Here is a 12,789-nt window from a genome sequence, read left to right on the forward strand (position 1 = left end):
AGAAGGAAAGAATTGCAGTCCGGAACAATCCTTTTGATGCCAAATTATCTGTCTTTGTGGTGTATCCACAGAAATGCATTTGACTATGTATAACATCCATATTAATAAAAATTCTAGTATTTAAATGTTAATACATTTCTTCTGTTAGCTCTGTAAGAAAAATAGTGAATCTTTTAAAAACAGAAATGTCTTAAAAGAAAGCAGTACGATCTTCTTTTTTCAAGTACGAGGTACTATTTTTTAAGAGTTGGTAAAACTTTTCTCTAGTGTTAGTTTTGACTGACTACACTGCCAGTGAACATTCCTCTAGTATGCACATTTTTAATTTTTCACTTTCTGCAAAATAGTAAGTACAGATTTACTCACATATTTATTTCTTTTTATAGCTATCACCTTTTACATCCTAGGCACATATTGTGTGTCTAAACTTGAAGATGTATTCTGACTTGCTATCAGACCCCTGTATATAATTCTCCTGCAGTCAAAGTCCTGGCCCTCAATATGTGTCTGGATTTCCCCTTTGCAATGTAACATACAATGAATTACTGAATGTCATTTAGTCATGATTTATCTTCTGTAGAATTCTTTTCTAACGTTGCAAAGGCAATCCCTATATTCACAGGACACTAGGTATATTGTATTATTCCTATTTTATGGCTGGAATAGTTGCAGTGCATAAATGCCAAAGAATCTCTCCCGGGTCAAAGATCGAGTTATCAGTAGAGACAGTAGAGGAACCTGTAAATTCTACATCCAAGTTCTTTAAGTGCCTTGACTAGTCAAGATTCCCGTCTTAATAGCCCTGTCAGACTATTAATAGGAAATGTATCAACAGGAATGGTAAGATGTAAACCATTTCTAAATATATCTGGTCAAATCAAATGACAATTATGCTGTTAGTTAAGTTTGCCAGACAATGCTTTGCCAAAGATGGTTTGCCAAAATATATTTTGACTGAAGGAAAAGGAAACACCCAGAGCATCTGCATACCAGACCCTATAAAAGTCTCTTTGGAGTGCTGTTCCCAGTCTTGACAGAAAATTTCAAGGTAAGTGTATGGCTCCTGTGAACTTCTTGACAAAGCATATACCTTTTAATTCCATTTAGTTTATTATAAGTGTTGGATATCCATTTTTTTCAAGAACTATCTCTGTCAACAGTGATTTTATTTCAAGTTTAAAGGCAGCAATTTTTAATTCAATTTATATATTAGCTCTGGATATCTATGCAACACAAAATGAGATGGTAGTTTTCAAGCAGCATGGACTGAATTCCTACCTCTACCACCAGAATTAATATAAAAATTTACCACTTCTTAAGAAATAACAAGAAATCCAACTCCTTAAGATTTCTAGAAATCAGGGCAGTCAATAATGAAATTTGTATCTGTCATATTGCAAGATGAATTGTCCATGGAAAGCAAATTTTCCAGTGAAAAGCCACTACTCATTACCAGACAGTCTCTCAGAGACTCTCAAATAGCATTTGGGAAAAAAAAACCCAGTGACTTATTTAATGTAAAATCTCTACTACAGTAATATCCAAATTCACTGGAGTTACCAAAGTTGAAGTAATACTGCTAAGCTGTGCTGCAACACTGAAGAACTTTTCTGTGCTTTGTTAAATAACTAAGTGTCTAAGGATTAATTTCATGAGAGTATACACATCTTTTCAGCCAAGACTGGAAAGTTTATATCCAGCTTTTGACTTCATATCTAATTAAATATTTGAAGAGATTTGAAGTGCAAGAGATTTCCTCTCCTCCATATAAAAATGTTCACTCACTATCTCAACATTTCTTCTTTCCTACAGAGGAGTCTCCTGATTTGGCCTCCTAGATAAGTACAACCATGTCTGCAGACGCTGACATGGCTGCCTTTGGGGAGGCAGCTCCTTACCTCCGAAAACCAGAAAAGGAGAGAATCGAGGCCCAGAACAAGCCTTTTGATGCCAAGTCATCAGTCTTTGTGGTGCATCCTAAGGAATCCTTTGTGAAAGCCACAATTCAGAGCAGAGAATCGGGGAAGGTCACTGTCAAGACTGAAGGTGGAGAGGTGAGTAAGAAACAAGATTCGAAACTGTGTAATTCCCAGTCTCAGTTCTTAGTTGACATGCATCATCTCAATCCTCATCTGACAGACTATGACTGTGAAGGAAGATCAAGTCTTCTCCATGAACCCTCCCAAGTATGATAAAATCGAGGACATGGCCATGATGACCCACCTCCATGAACCCGCTGTGCTGTACAACCTCAAAGAGCGTTATGCAGCCTGGATGATCTACGTAAGTACCAGCCACAGTCTCCCTTTGGGCAGCTAGGAGGAACTGCTCTGCCAGGCTAAGTGGAGCCAACGGGCTGTCTCCTTTCCTCACAGACCTACTCGGGTCTCTTCTGTGTCACTGTCAACCCCTACAAGTGGCTGCCTGTGTACAACCCGGAGGTGGTATTGGCCTACCGAGGCAAGAAGCGCCAGGAGGCCCCTCCACACATCTTCTCCATCTCTGACAATGCCTATCAGTTCATGCTCACTGGTGAGTTTGGAGGTTTTTTTGTTGTTGGGGTTTTTTGGGGGGTTTTTTGATTGCTTGTTTGTTTCTGGTTTTGTTTTTTTAATTATTTGACTGTTAACACAGAAGAGAAAGAGAGTCTTCACTGTAATAAAGTTCAGTTTAATGGTATAGGGAAGATGGATGTCCTTTCATAACTGGAAATATGCTCTTTACTAGACACCATCATTTAGATCATGTTTCTAACATTTAAGATTAGAATTTTCCATCAAAAATATTTGGGAATTTGGGAAAGAAATTCTTTGCTGTGACGGTAGTGAGACACTGGCCCAGGTTGCTCAGAGAAGCTGTGGCTGCCCCATCCCTGGTAGGGTTCAAGGCCAGGCTGGATGGGGCTTGGAGCAACCTGGTTTGTAACTAGGTGCTCTTTAAGGTCCCTTCCAACCCAAGCCAGTCTATGATTCTATGATCTGCTTAGGTAACTCTAGACAAATGGTTTGTGAGACTTTATAAAATTATGCATAGCATGGAGAAGATAAATAGCCAAGAGAACAGGACATGGAAAATCACACTCCACATCACATTTTTTCTTTTACACAGTGCATAATTTAAAACCAGGGCAGAACGGATAATAGAAGTTGAAGCAAGACAAAAAGGACTGAGTAAGGGCTAAAAATGGAACCTGAAAAAATTCAGGAAACCAAACTGAACCTAAGATATTACACACAAAACCACCAAATCTGGTTCTTGGGTATGAAAGAGTATTCTAGTAAAAGGTTACTTTACTACAGGTTTGTCATTTTATGTGATTTTCTTTCTGCAATTATCAAATCAAAGAAGGTCCTATAGACTGACCAAGAGTGTTTGTTTCTATGTTATAATGTTTATTGGAAGCAGTGGTTCCAGTTCACTTTAGGTTAAAGATAGCTCAATCAATATATCTACAAAAATTATTCTTACTTGGGATCATTTGATAAAGAAAATGAGCACTTTGACATAAAGAGAATATCCAAAAAAGAAGTATGCGTACTACACCGGGAATCTATATGTGTTGATGTGTCACCTTTCCTGCTACAACTAGAAAATATAAAAAAGTTCGAACACAATTACACTACACTACACTACATTAGTACATACTACCTATGTGAAAGCACATAGGATTATGAAAGGGATTACCTGACTACTGATAATGTACCTTCAAAAAATCCCAGGAATATTTTTATTCAAGATGTTCACCATGCATATTAGTAATTTCTTTGATTCTGCCCCTTTCACAGATCGTGAGAACCAGTCGATCCTGATCACGTAAGTACCTCCCTGTTCAGGTCCCTGTGGGGCTGCCCAGTGCCAGGGGACCTCCTGCCTGATCACACACTCTCTGCTTCTCTCTTTGGTTTGGCAGCGGAGAATCTGGTGCAGGGAAGACTGTGAACACAAAGCGTGTCATCCAGTACTTTGCAACAATTGCAGCGAGTGGGGAGAAGAAGAAGGAGGACACACCTGGCAAAATGCAGGTGAGTCAGAAGGAAAGTACTGCATACTTGGCATGTATGTGCCATTTCATACAAACACTTAAGTGAAAAATTATCTTGTAGGGAATGCCTGAGAATGTTATTATTATATATTAGATATTAGATACTGGCTTGAATCAATGCTTTCCTCTGTTTCTGACATGGTTTTTGGAAAGGATAACAGCAATCATTACCCTTCTGTAGGGAACGCTTGAGGATCAAATCATCAGCGCCAACCCACTGCTGGAGGCCTTTGGAAACGCCAAGACTGTGAGGAACGACAATTCCTCACGCTTTGTAAGTTGTGGCTTTGGACAAAATCTCTTCCTCTCATGAAGAGATAAATGAAGGGCTCCAGCAATATTCCACATGAAGCAGATGACAAAAGAACCCATCCAGCCTGAAATGCTACTTCTTCTCCTGAACAGGGCAAATTCATCAGAATTCACTTCGGAGCTACTGGCAAATTGGCATCTGCTGACATTGAAACTTGTAAGAGACCCCATAGTATGACCCCATTCCTAAATTCCCACCTCTATGTACAGTCTTGTGTCTGACTCTTCCTGCTGTCCTTGCCAGATCTGCTGGAGAAGTCCAGAGTCACTTTCCAGCTCCCGGCAGAAAGAAGCTACCACATATTTTATCAGATCATGTCCAACAAGAAGCCAGAGCTAATTGGTAGGAAAGATTATTATGTCTTTTTGAGCATGATCATTGAGTAACAGTTATCTCTATTGCCTCCTTGGGAAAACTAAGCCTGAGCCTTTCCTCCCTCTCCTTTCAGACATGCTCCTCATCACCACCAACCCTTATGACTTCCACTATGTGAGTCAAGGTGAGGTCACTGTTCCCAGTATTGATGACCAGGAGGAGCTCATGGCTACAGATGTAAGTACTTCAAAGAAGATGTCGTTAATGAGGTTGTTAAGGTTGTTAGGCATAGTTTTTACTTCCTTCTTTCAATTGCAGAGTGCTATTGACATCCTGGGTTTCAGTGCTGATGAAAAGACAGCCATCTACAAGCTGACAGGGGCTGTCATGCACTATGGGAACTTGAAGTTCAAGCAGAAACAACGAGAGGAGCAGGCAGAGCCTGATGGCACAGAAGGTATCTGCAGATTCAACAAGTTATTTCTTCAAAGAACTTCTCCCCCTGCAGAGATATTGTACTAGCCTTCAAAGACAGGCATTTTTTGGCTGAGTCACCACATATAACAGTGAGGAAAAGCACCTTTGTTCACTGCAGAGGTGCTTTCCTAATCATGAGAAATACCAGTCTTTTATTCACACCAAACACATTCTGTCTGAAAGGCAGAATTCTTGCTTCAAAACAGGGTATATTTCATTTTGTAAAGCCTTCAACCACTAGGTCACCAGATGTACAAACACATTTTTAGGGAAATAAAGCCCTGATATGTTTGCAGAGGCTTTTGGGATTATTCTGGTAACTTGTAGATTCAAACTATTCTTACCCAAGCCACGTTCATTCTTGTTTCAAAGGTATCCATTGCTTGTGTGTGGAATTTACATTCCTCCCATGACCTTGTGTATGAGACCAGATCAACATTTTTCCATTTCTATAACATGAACAGCAGAGTTGCTCACACTGACCAAGTTCTAGCCACTGTTGAAAGGTAAATGCTTCTTTTTCTCTCTCTCCCACTTCAGTTGCTGACAAGGCTGCCTACCTTATGGGCCTGAACTCAGCTGAGTTGCTCAAAGCCCTGTGTTATCCCCGAGTCAAGGTTGGGAATGAATATGTGACCAAAGGTCAAAATGTGTCACAGGTAAAATTTGGAGAGTGAAAATAAATGGCTTGAAAGAGTACATGAATATTTTTTTGGCCCTGCAATAACCCTACTCCTTTCTTCTCTGCTTTAGGTGAACAATTCAGTTGGTGCCCTGGCAAAAGCTGTCTTTGAAAAGATGTTCCTGTGGATGGTTGTTCGCATCAACCAACAGCTGGATACCAAACAACCCAGACAGTACTTCATTGGTGTCCTAGACATTGCTGGCTTTGAGATCTTTGATGTAAGGAACAAGGATTTGGGGCCATTGTCAAGGGAGGGCCAAGGGGGGTCATGAAGACTCAGAAACAAGCTTCTTTTCAAGAAGATTCAGAAGTGTAGCCTCCTCCTCAGCAGCTTTCTAGCAACCCTTACCTCTTCTCTGTCACAGACATGTCATCAAAAGGCTTTATTAGAAAGCACTTTGATTCCAATTGCTGTCAACAGGTGGACAATAGAGCTTGCAAAGGTCTTAAGTTTTGCAAAGAAGGATACAGCTCTAGGACTAAGGTTGGGACATATGTGGGCCAAAGGCTGGATGCTCTTGAAGAGTGAAGGAAGGGGCAGTGCTATGGGATCATTCACAGCATGTTTATTTTATTGTGATTGCTGTGATGATTCTAGGACTTCTATGCCAGAGTAGAGAAGCCCCCTGTTTGTGAATGTGGGGGCATAAAATGTCTTGGGTAGGACACTGAGGAGGTTTCCATTCTCTGGCAGGAGAGAGCTGAGACACCTACAATATGCTGCAGCTAAGGTTATGGAAAGTTTTTTGTGTAGTACAGAAAAAAAAAGTTAGTTTAGCTTGATTTCAAAAGTAATAATAATTAAATCCTTCAAGAACAGTAAATTTTAGAATGGATTTAATTTCCTCACCTGCTGGTGAGGAAACAGATGCTGTTACAGCACAGTTAGGAGTGGTGTTTCTCCTGAGGAATGTTAAACAGTTTTAGGAGTATTCTAGCAGAACCATGTGATGTTTGCCACACACTGAGAAACAATGCACCTCTCCTTGCTTTGGGCAGTTCAACAGCTTTGAACAACTGTGCATCAACTTCACCAATGAGAAATTGCAACAGTTCTTCAACCACCACATGTTCGTGCTGGAGCAGGAAGAGTACAAGAAGGAGGGAATTGAATGGGAGTTCATTGACTTTGGGATGGACCTGGCTGCTTGCATTGAGCTGATTGAGAAGGTAACCTTTCCACTCAAGTGTATTTTGGGATTCTGTGGTATTTCTGAGCAATATTCAACTCAGAAAGAACACATAGCCAGACATTTATTTTCAGTTAAACGAAATATTTTGTGCTGACCTTTATTTTAGTCTGGGATAGATAAATTAGGTAATGCAACAGGTGGGGGCTATTGTAGCAAGTTTCTCATTTTTCTGTTTAAAATATCTCTCCACTTTTGCCCCCAATTCTAATGAAGACAGGATTCAGGAAAGTAATGGAAGGCAGGAATAAGCCTCTGTAGCTGAGAACAACTCCTGATGAAATTAGATTTTTATTCAGCCTGAGACACTACCAGCAACATATTGGTACCTTTGATGTTCATACCTCATGCTTCACACCATTCACATCACTGTCATCTTTGTCACTTCTTCTGGTACCTTCTAGCCCATGGGCATCTTCTCCATCCTGGAAGAGGAGTGCATGTTCCCCAAGGCAACTGACACCTCCTTCAAGAACAAGCTCTATGACCAGCATCTGGGCAAGTCCAACAACTTCCAGAAACCCAAGCCTGCCAAAGGCAAGGCTGAGGCCCACTTCTCCCTGGTGCACTATGCTGGCACAGTGGATTACAACATCACTGGCTGGCTGGAGAAGAACAAGGACCCTCTGAATGAAACTGTCATTGGGTTATACCAGAAATCATCTCTCAAGACACTGGCCTTACTCTTTGCCAACTATGGTGGAGCAGATGCAGGTCAGCTCTGTGAGAATTATATATTTTGTGTGGGACAATGCTGACACAGAATTCAAACATTAATTACTAAACATTTTAAGTAGTTTCATGTTCATTAGTGTCCAGTATGCAAAATCTGAATTTTAATACTTTTTCTTCCATTTGCAGAGGCTGCTGGTGGTGGTGGTGGTGGCAAAAAGGGTGGCAAGAAGAAGGGTTCTTCTTTCCAGACTGTTTCAGCTCTTTTCAGGGTAAGGACACTATCTCTTAGAAGACTGAAAGCAATTTTACTTTGAACTTGCATGGTCTGTTTCAGTCTTGATTAGACCTCTTGTTCTCCTTGAGAACCCTCCCCTTTCCATCCTTGGAAATTACAGTTACTCTCTTAGAACACTGCAAAATCTCTACAATAATGTGTGCATGGTCTTCTTTTTATTTTATGAGATACAATGATATTGTCAGCCTCCTGTCAATTGTTCAAGGCTTTTTTCCTATTTATTGGTACTTCATCCTTATATTTTGGCAGATTTATCCCCTCTTCCTTAGTTTTGCTATCACCTTCCCTGAATATTCTACAAAAATCTCCAAATTAGGAAGTTCACCTAAGTAGCCAGAGTGAATATTAAATCAGATAACTTCCTTAAAGTCTACTTTGGAGACTTAAGAAATATTTTCCATACATGTTCTATGTATATATGAAGATTTTTGGTGCGAAAGTATTGTAGAATTTGAAAATAATGAAATAGTAAAAGAAAAAAAGAAAAAAAACCAAAAACCAAACAAATAAAAAAACACCAAAAAACCCAAACCAACAAACAAAAACCCCAAAACAAAACAAAAAAACAAAACCAAAATCACTTGAGATTCTGAGGCTGTAATACTGGAAGACATTGTTTTCATTTCAATGGGGAAAGAGAGTGAATGATAAATTACATCAATTAATTAAATTATTAGGAATTAATTCACATTTTAATGTGAATTTTAAAAACACAACACACAGTTGTGTTTTTAAGGTTACATATGGCTGATGTGGAACAATTGAATTTAATTGCTTCTAAAAACGCTGCTTGTATTCGGTGTACAAAGATTTCTTCCATTAAATAAGGCATTATTTAGCTGCCAAATCAGATGCTAGTCATACTTTGCTAAGAAAACATATCATCTGTTTAAAATGTCCAACTGAATACCATAAGAAATACCATCTGGAAGGAAAGCTGTGATATGGCAGCTCCATATTTGTATAAGGAGTCCAAGGAAAAGTAATACTAACTATTATTCTGAAAAAGAATTTAAAAACCAAAAATCTGTGAGCCTTCAGCTTCCAAATTTCTCTTTGGAACTTCTGCAGGATGTTTTAGAGAAGACAGATCTACATCCTAAAACACTCAGTTTGATATATCCACTCCTAAGCTTCCAGTGTTTCTGCTTAATAATATAAACTAAATTTCATGATCTCACAGGAGAATTTAAACAAGCTGATGGCTAACCTGAGAAGCACTCACCCCCACTTTGTGCGATGCATCATCCCAAATGAAACAAAAACACCTGGTAAGGAAATCCAATAGGAGGAAGACTCAAGCCAGAGAAGCTTTTTTCCTGAGTATCAAGCAAGGGGTTGGTCACTGATGATGTTTTTCAGGTGCCATGGAACATGAGCTGGTGCTGCATCAGCTGCGCTGTAACGGGGTGCTGGAAGGGATCAGAATTTGCAGGAAAGGTTTTCCCAGCAGAGTCCTGTATGCTGATTTCAAACAGAGGTAATAGTGCTACACCTTTCTCCCCATTCAGACCAGAGATAATTTCTTCCCATTCAGACCAAGCTGAAAAGCCTGAGTAATATAGGTAGATTTCATCGATCAGCTCACAATTATGTGACATTGCTGATATCAGAATTTTCTTGCACCTAGAGTTAATAGTAAAAATATTCTCCATATTCTGTTCTGAAAGGATGAGCTTGTCACTATATATGAGACTGGTTCAGTGAGAAAGTCTGAGAAGAATGTGTGGTTAATTTATAGTGGTGGTTTTGGTGAAGAGAATTTCTTCATTTTCTGTTTTCTTCTACAGATACAGAGTGCTTAATGCAAGTGCTGTCCCAGAAGGACAGTTCATGGACAGCAAGAAGGCTTCAGAAAAGCTCCTTGGGTCCATTGATGTGGACCACACCCAATACAGATTTGGTCACACCAAGGTAGAAACAAGACTTGTATTAGAAGTTTGTCAGGGAATGGAAAGGACAGACTGCTCTGTCAGGGACAGAAAGCACAGCACAGTAACACGTCTGGTTGGGTAGGGTCCTCAGTTTGCAAGAGCTAAGCCCCACAGTACCCAAGCAAGCTAAGTGAGTAAGACTCTGGAATGGTAGTCAGTTTCATTCAAGAGTCCAGATTAACAGGCAGGTTTGTGACAATAAGGAAGGTCTGAAGTGAAGCCATAAAACCTACATCAGGGTCAGATATAGGTAGACTAACAAGGCCCAAGTACCATTCCTTCACTCCTGGACAGATCCACAACAATGAGACTGGTCTAACATCAATCCAGGAAGTAAGTCAGCTCATGATAGAACACACCAGGTAGATGTGGCTGAGGCTGTGACTGAACTGGAACTCATAATTCACACCACATATCTTAGATGGAGAACGATTGTTTAGGGCTGAGATTATAGGAAGTTTGCAGAGCTGTGGGCAAGGGTTTGGAAAGCAGTCCAAGGTGAAGCTGGTCAGGGCCATTAAGTTCTACTTCAGGATCCTGAAAGATTCTGTAACCCTATTCTGTACAACCAGAAAATGACATGCTGCAACATTTTGTTCTCAAGGTGTTCTTCAAAGCTGGGCTGCTGGGACTCCTGGAGGAAATGCGGGATGAGAAGCTAGGAGAAATCATTACCATGACTCAAGCCAGATGCAGGGGCTTCCTGATGAGAGTGGAGTACCAGAGGATGGTGGAGAGAAGGTAGGCATTCCTCACACATGGTTTGTTCTCAAGCTACTTGACAAGGGAATTCCTCACATAGAAGCTATGTAATATCCATGTGAACTTCATTTCATTAATTTCACTTACCATTCAGAGAGTCCATTTACTGCATCCAGTACAACATTCGTGCATTCATGAACGTCAAGCACTGGCCCTGGATGAAGCTGTTCTTCAAGATCAAGCCCTTGCTAAAGAGTGCAGAATCTGAGAAGGAAATGGCCAACATGAAGGAAGAGTTTGAGAAAACCAAGGAAGAGCTTGCAAAGTCTGAGGCAAAAAGGAAGGAGTTGGAGGAGAAAATGGTGGTCCTGCTGCAGGAGAAAAATGACCTGCAGCTCCAAGTGCAGGCGGTGAGTTTATCACCATTCATTTGTGCCTGGGGAAAGAACCATAGGCAGTTGAATGGCTTCTTATCCCAAGCATAGATTTGCATGAAGCTGACAAACATGCAATGGAAAAAAGCCTAAATCACAAAAGCAATGAGTAAACAGGCTCTGGCAAGGGCATGGTTAGTCTCATGGCAGCCCCACATGAGCCTCAGCACTCCTGTTGTCTGGGGAGTCATGTAAGTCTAGAGAACATGTAATGCATGGAAGAGAGCTCTGAGCTGGAAGCAAAGCATCACCATCTCCTCTACTTTCCAGGTGGTGTTAGCAGTCTAACAGGGTACAGGCAAAGCTGAGAAGGACCCATTTTCCTCCTTACAGCTACACTAGGAGGCCCTTCAGAAGCAGAGATAATTCTAACTCAGTTAGGAAAAGGCAGTTTCTTGACATCAAACAAAGCACCATTTCCCACCATTAACTATTCTCACAGTAACTTTACTCCCCAAATATTATGAGCTTCATGATAACAATTACAAATAAGTTACTGAATACTCTAAGCCCCTGATCCTGCTGAAACAAGTAATTGAACTGACCTCTGATCTTTCATGCTTCTGGGTGCACAAGGCATTCTAATCATTACCCTCTCTGTGAGCCATTTTTAAAAAACTCACTGTGGAATCAATGTTGATACCAGATGACAAGGTTTCCCAGAAAACAACAGGCAAGGTCTTCCTGTTGCTGGAGCAGAAGGCCAGGCTCAGCCACCATTTTAGCACATTCCTGCTCAGCATACAAAAGACAAAGCAATATATTAAAAACATTCCAACCCACGAAATCCTTTGTCTCCCCACCAGGAAGCAGACAGCTTGGCTGATGCTGAGGAAAGATGTGACCAGCTCATCAAAACCAAAATCCAGCTGGAAGCCAAAATTAAGGAGGTAACTGAAAGGGCTGAGGATGAAGAAGAAATTAATGCTGAGCTGACAGCCAAGAAGAGGAAACTGGAGGATGAGTGTTCAGAGCTGAAGAAAGATATTGACGACCTTGAGCTAACACTGGCCAAAGTTGAGAAGGAAAAGCATGCCACTGAAAACAAGGTACATACCCAGAGACTAACATAAAGGGTGAAGGGAAAGATGCATCCCATATCAACATGCTATTCTCAGAATGAGCTTGGTTTGCAGCACATCCATAGCATGACTGTGCGCTAGACAGGAAGCCCAAATAAAAATCAAGCTGCTGGCTAAGCACTATGAAGTGAAAATTCCATTGAAGCAGCAGTCAAGCCTTCTACAGAGACATCTGTCACTTTCTTATAATCAACAGGTGAAAAATCTCACAGAGGAGATGGCAACCCTGGACGAAACCATTGCCAAGCTGACAAAAGAGAAGAAAGCCCTCCAAGAGGCCCATCAGCAGACGCTAGATGACCTGCAAGCAGAGGAGGACAAAGTCAATACTCTGACCAAAGCAAAGACCAAGCTGGAGCAGCAAGTGGATGATGTAAGCACACAGGCATAGAGTAAGAACAGGACAGGTGTGGAGTTAGACCTGGCTGGTAGAACAATGATGGTTTTGTTGTAGCTGGAAGGGTCCCTGGAGCAAGAAAAGAAACTGCGCATGGACCTTGAGAGAGCCAAGAGGAAACTGGAAGGAGACCTCAAGATGGCCCAGGACAGCATAATGGATCTGGAAAATGATAAACAGCAGCTAGATGAGAGACTGAAGAAGTAAGTGTGGCTGTGGGACACCTGAGGGCTGGGCTGGTGCACTTG

The 12,789-nt window shown here is 40.9% G+C and overlaps 1 protein-coding gene and 1 long non-coding RNA gene across 4 annotated transcripts in view; one reads left to right on the top strand and one right to left on the bottom strand.

Annotated features, from left to right (window-relative positions):
* Nucleotides 1–12,789, top strand: part of LOC103529092 (myosin heavy chain, skeletal muscle, adult) — a 48,893-nt gene that overhangs the window by 30,588 nt on the left and 5,516 nt on the right. The window contains exons 1-23 of one of the 2 annotated variants that reach the window (XM_030461695.1): nucleotides 1,813–2,054; nucleotides 2,140–2,283; nucleotides 2,376–2,532; nucleotides 3,786–3,813; nucleotides 3,911–4,022; nucleotides 4,224–4,316; nucleotides 4,448–4,511; nucleotides 4,599–4,697; nucleotides 4,804–4,907; nucleotides 4,989–5,127; nucleotides 5,688–5,806; nucleotides 5,901–6,050; nucleotides 6,832–7,002; nucleotides 7,427–7,736; nucleotides 7,884–7,966; nucleotides 9,176–9,263; nucleotides 9,355–9,472; nucleotides 9,783–9,906; nucleotides 10,531–10,667; nucleotides 10,783–11,038; nucleotides 11,869–12,111; nucleotides 12,341–12,517; nucleotides 12,599–12,744. In XM_030461695.1, the coding sequence (XP_030317555.1) occupies nucleotides 1,851–2,054; nucleotides 2,140–2,283; nucleotides 2,376–2,532; nucleotides 3,786–3,813; nucleotides 3,911–4,022; nucleotides 4,224–4,316; nucleotides 4,448–4,511; nucleotides 4,599–4,697; nucleotides 4,804–4,907; nucleotides 4,989–5,127; nucleotides 5,688–5,806; nucleotides 5,901–6,050; nucleotides 6,832–7,002; nucleotides 7,427–7,736; nucleotides 7,884–7,966; nucleotides 9,176–9,263; nucleotides 9,355–9,472; nucleotides 9,783–9,906; nucleotides 10,531–10,667; nucleotides 10,783–11,038; nucleotides 11,869–12,111; nucleotides 12,341–12,517; nucleotides 12,599–12,744 (3,266 nt within the window). In that variant the 5' untranslated portion in view covers nucleotides 1,813–1,850. Of the gene's footprint in view, nucleotides 1–1,812; nucleotides 2,055–2,139; nucleotides 2,284–2,375; nucleotides 2,533–3,785; nucleotides 3,814–3,910; nucleotides 4,023–4,223; nucleotides 4,317–4,447; nucleotides 4,512–4,598; nucleotides 4,698–4,803; nucleotides 4,908–4,988; nucleotides 5,128–5,687; nucleotides 5,807–5,900; nucleotides 6,051–6,831; nucleotides 7,003–7,426; nucleotides 7,737–7,883; nucleotides 7,967–9,175; nucleotides 9,264–9,354; nucleotides 9,473–9,782; nucleotides 9,907–10,530; nucleotides 10,668–10,782; nucleotides 11,039–11,868; nucleotides 12,112–12,340; nucleotides 12,518–12,598; nucleotides 12,745–12,789 lie in introns of those variants that run through there. The other variant, XM_030461694.1, reaches the window with a different exon arrangement.
* LOC115599305 overlaps nucleotides 1–12,789 on the bottom strand; it is a 31,020-nt gene that overhangs the window by 6,306 nt on the left and 11,925 nt on the right. The window contains exon 3 of one of the 2 annotated variants that reach the window (XR_003988299.1): nucleotides 5–150. The exons of the other annotated variant lie outside the window; for it this stretch is intronic. This is a non-coding gene — a long non-coding RNA (uncharacterized LOC115599305). Of the gene's footprint in view, nucleotides 1–4; nucleotides 151–12,789 lie in introns of those variants that run through there. 2 annotated transcript variants of the gene reach the window in all.

Source organism: Calypte anna, chromosome 18 (assembly GCF_003957555.1).
Source record: "Calypte anna isolate BGI_N300 chromosome 18, bCalAnn1_v1.p, whole genome shotgun sequence".
NCBI classification, from domain to species: Eukaryota; Metazoa; Chordata; class Aves; order Apodiformes; family Trochilidae; genus Calypte; species Calypte anna.